Raw genomic sequence first — 4,677 nt, forward strand, 5'->3', positions numbered from 1 at the left:
CCCCCCCCCCCCCCACACACACACACACACACACACACCACCAGTGTCCCCCACCCCCACTTTACAAATGCTTCTGACGCCAATGGCCACTTGCGTTGTTCAAGCTAAGAGCCATTGTCGGCACTGGGGGCTAAGCACCCTTAAAGCTCAGATTCTAGAATCAACCCTGTCTAGAAGACATGTCATACTTCCTGCACAACATGATGTGTATTTAACTAAAATCCCACTTGAAATGTCAAGTAGAAAAATACCAACTAATTTGTAGAATAAATGCTATAATCTGGTGATATTGTGAGGAAAAAAAAGAAGAGGTGGAAATGTGTGCAGCGGTATGCAGCTGAAGTCGTCCACAAAATAAATCAATAGGTGTTTGTTGTGTCACTGACATGTGAGACAACATCAACGAGTACTAAATCCTCTCATATATACAGTATTTAATCCAGTGTACACACTCCAACTGGATACTCACCACCACGTCAGCAGTGCTGCTGAAACCTGTCCCGTAGTTATCTGTGGCAACAACTACAAACTTGAAATAGGACCTGCGCATGTTTCGAAACATCATGGCCGACTTGATGATGCCTGTGTAGGTCTCGATGACAAAGCTGTCCTGGCCCTCTGTTGTTGGCGGGATTATGAGGCGGTATGCCATGGCACTAAAGTTTCCAGTGTCCCTATCAGTGGCCTGTGTTAAACAAATAAAATGTATCACATCAAACTGAAGATTAAGTAAGATTTGGTCAAAATGAACAAAGCACATTTTCAAATTCCTGACTCGAAGCTACAACTTGATACCAACAGTAGATCATCCCGATATGAGCAGTTCAAGAGATATGGTTTGATTTGTCTTGATAATTGAGACAACAACTGGAAAAGCAGTCTAAATCCTATGTTTCCCTATTGTAATGAAGATTTATTGGTATAATCTGAAAGAAGAAACCTCAAAACATATTTAGATACTGGGATTTCCCAGCTGAAAAGAAAAAAAATCTTTGTTAGTGCACAGGGAAAGTAGCAAAAATGTAAAGTTTTTCTACTCAAAACCATGTAATTTGTTAGTACTGATCAGAAAAGTGCTTCAAGACACTCTTTAGAATTATTTTTCAGACAATTCATTCAAAAATACTCACAGATCAAAGCTTCATTCTTTGACAAAATGCAATTTTCTTAAATTTTTAAACCAATGCACTATAGCTGCGTATGTCTCTGCTTATATCTCTTCATACATTGCGACATAATCCTCCATTTGAAGTAATGGGTCAAAGTATTACAAATGATCAGAATACAGATGAAAAATACGACTTTTAGAAATTAATGCAATATAAGTTAAGTTTAACTTTTGATTTCAGCCTAACTTAACCCATCAATCTTTTGCCCTTTATTTTTTTCATCAGAGATATTTGGACTTTTCTTATAGTATAAACAACACAGGTGTAGTAATTGATATTACTAATGACTAAGTTCCTTTGAGTGCCCCAGTAAAACCTGGTAATTAACCATCAGGCGTCACTGTAAAATGTATCCATTACCAATAAATCAGTGTATTAATAAAGATTGGCAATCCTTCCAAAAATATATCAGATGAAGTGGTAATGGCTATTAAGTATAAAACATTATTCATTTCACTTTCCATTCAGGGTAACCTTATAAAATAGGTAGTTTTTATAAAATTGGTCTTAAAACAACAGGTTTTAAAATATGATTCAGCAGATTTTTCTACACAAGTCCTCCATTCTGTATTCATTTCTTGCAGTTATTTAAAAGTGATAAATCTAACTCGTTCAGTTTACTGATGACAAAGCCTTTATGTCAATTTATGCAACCAACAGTTTGCTTAACATTTCTTTTTATGTGTGCATGATTTTATTTGATTTTTATCTAGTTTGGTATTTCTGATTACATGGCATACAGTACGTAATCCAATTATTCATGCGTTTCAGCTGTTTTAGATCTCCAACTCCTTCAGTCAGTCTGTGTAGCTTCCAAGTGCCACACTTTGACTGCCTGCCACTTGACACCACAGGTGCTGACCAAATGACAAAGAATTCAATTTAAAATTGATGATGCATCTTCTCTGGCCTGGTAATGTCTTGGGATCTCACAGAAGGAGCTAGGAAGTGTTGCTAGAGAGAGGAGTGTGTGGGCTTCTCTCTTGGACTTGTTGCCTCCGTGACCCAACCATATATAAAAGAATAAATAAATGGATGAAGAGTAAGTTAGAATTAAACATATTACTAAATAAAAATAGAAAAAGAAATCATCTGAAAATCATCAAGAACTGGACTGATAGGAATTGAAAAGGAATCTAAACCTAAAGGAAATCTTGAAGAGCTATTGCTCAAGACCACTTTAAACAAATGGCAAGAAAGTCCTGGTGTTTTGAAGCATACTATAAAGAAACAAAGAATGTCCCGAGTGTTTTGCATGGTACTTTAGGCTTTTTATTCTGACTAGCCATCTACTATGGTTCACATGCCAGGACCAATTTTTAGACAGCCATCAGTGTCTGGTGACAGTGATGAATAGGAGCAATCTCTTTGGGGAGGGGTGAGCCGCCAAATGAAAGGAATGCATAAATCAACACAGTCTGATGTCCTCACTGAGAAACATTTGTCCAAAAATGTGTAACAGCATTGTTTATATAGTGCAACCCATTACAAGTTATCTAGACACAGGCTGAGGTGTATGAGTTTGTTCAATGTAATTGCCAGGAGACAGCATAGGGACAATCTATCGCCCGATACATTTCTGAAATAAAGGGAAACCAAAAAAGAAAGTCCACAATCTTAAGACTAACAAAAAGAGAAAACTTCAATATGGTAAAAATGGAAAGGCAGCCACTCAAGGAAGAACCTGAGAAGGATAATTTAACAAACCATGATTCCTATTATTTTCTGATTAAAAGTAAGTGTCACACAAAGAACTGTATAATTATGGAATCACTTATGTACCCCCCCCCCCCCAACATTTTCTATGTATACAACACACATTTTTATGGTTAATTGAACATTTTCTCTTAACTTTATCACATCACCAAAATAAAAATTAAAAACTGGAAAGATTTTCTGCTTCAAAAAGTGTACCCTTGTCTTATTGTGTCGCAAATATGTCTAGCTAGACAGCAAATGGAAAATGTAGGACAGAATATGACAATCTATGTTCCCTTTTTATTACCTGGTAATATTTTAAGTTATTATTTCAAGATACAAGAAAATGGTGATGCTTCTTTACAAAATACAAACAACTGCGGTAAAATGTGTTATCCACTTTGTTCTGTAATCTAAGATAATAAGGACAAATAATGTCCCTAATTTAAGCCAATCTCTGTGGTTTTTTTTTTTTTTTTTTTCATTTAGCTTTTATTTATCCATGTTAGTCTCATTGAGCCACGAGAACTCATTTTCAAGAGAGACCTGTTTTAGGGAGCACATGGTGGTGTTTAGTAGGAGTTTTGACACCTTATATAAACAGTAAAGACTAGAGAGATCGTTTTTAGGAAACACAGTTTATAACATTTCAACTGATAAGTAATTATCCTAAAAAGCCTTTTTTGTGCTGAAATAAATCTGACTCTTGCATTTCCTTGGGCACAAAACAGTGTTTTTCTGCCAGAAATACTCAAAGAGCCCAGCTTATTGATGTGTGAGTCAATACTACACTGTCAAAGTTCAGCGTACTGTAGACACTGGCTTTTTCCATTTTTGGGTTCAGTTTTAAAGAATCTATTCTATTATTCTTGGACACGTACATCCTTTGTTGTTTTCTTTGGCTGCAACAGTGTTTCGACTCTGCAATGACGGTAACACAAGTTTACACAACTGCAAATAAGAAAACAACTAACGTATTTTCAATTTTAAAATGTGTTTATCATCATGGTGGCCATGTGGCAGACATCTTGAACAGTGTTGACGCCAAAGGTTATTCAGTTGTAGACGAAACAAAAACTAAATGTTTATTTTCTGAGGGGTTTCAACAAGATCTATTCAGTTGGTTGTAAGATATTTTGCTAACAGGCAGACATTATTGATTTTAACAGTTAATGTCAAAGTTTAGAGCAAAGCTAATACACATTCTTTAGCACTGATATTAGTAGCATATTTCTGGGATGCCTCTCAGCTACTAAACCACATTTTAGCTCAATATCTGTGAAACTGGGTGGATTATAGCCAGTTTTAGCTAAGTTTGATTAACTGTAGAAGCTATCTTAAACTGTGTTGACTCCTAAAGGTAATCAGTTGGAAATGTACATCTAAAGATTACATTCAGAGAGTCTTATTAAAAATCTTTTCTCTAGAATGAGAAATACGTAGCTGACACAACAAGCACATGAAGACACAGACCCATGAAGTTACTTTATTGCCTGCCACTAAAAGGTGGGTGATAACTAACACGATGGAGCAATGACACAGAAAGAGATAAAGTCTCTGACAAACCATTTAATACTACTTAAAAGCAGGAAATTGACCATTATTTTTTCCATTTTAAAGAGCTTTTAAAAATCCCCAATACACCCTTGCCACAGCAAGTGTTGCCAATTTGAACATTTTTATACATAAAGCCAAGCCTAATTGTATTCCATCAGCTTGTCCTACAATAAACTTGAAAAAAAAAGTGTATATAGAACGCAAATAAAGACATAAAGCCAAGCCTAATTGTATTCCATCAGCTTGTCCTACA

General features: G+C 35.7%; 1 protein-coding gene across 2 annotated transcripts in view; it reads right to left on the bottom strand.

Annotated features, from left to right (window-relative positions):
- pcdh15a (protocadherin-related 15a) overlaps positions 1 to 4,677 on the bottom strand; it is a 207,842-nt gene that overhangs the window by 27,229 nt on the left and 175,936 nt on the right. For both annotated transcript variants that reach the window (XM_037680065.1, XM_037680057.1), the window contains exon 27: positions 470 to 685. In XM_037680065.1, the coding sequence (XP_037535993.1) occupies positions 470 to 685 (216 nt within the window). The remainder of the gene's footprint in view (positions 1 to 469; positions 686 to 4,677) is intronic.

The sequence above is a fragment of the Nematolebias whitei genome, chromosome 1 (assembly GCF_014905685.2).
Source record: "Nematolebias whitei isolate Nwh7 chromosome 1, NemWhi1, whole genome shotgun sequence".
NCBI lineage: Eukaryota > Metazoa > Chordata > Actinopteri > Cyprinodontiformes > Rivulidae > Nematolebias > Nematolebias whitei.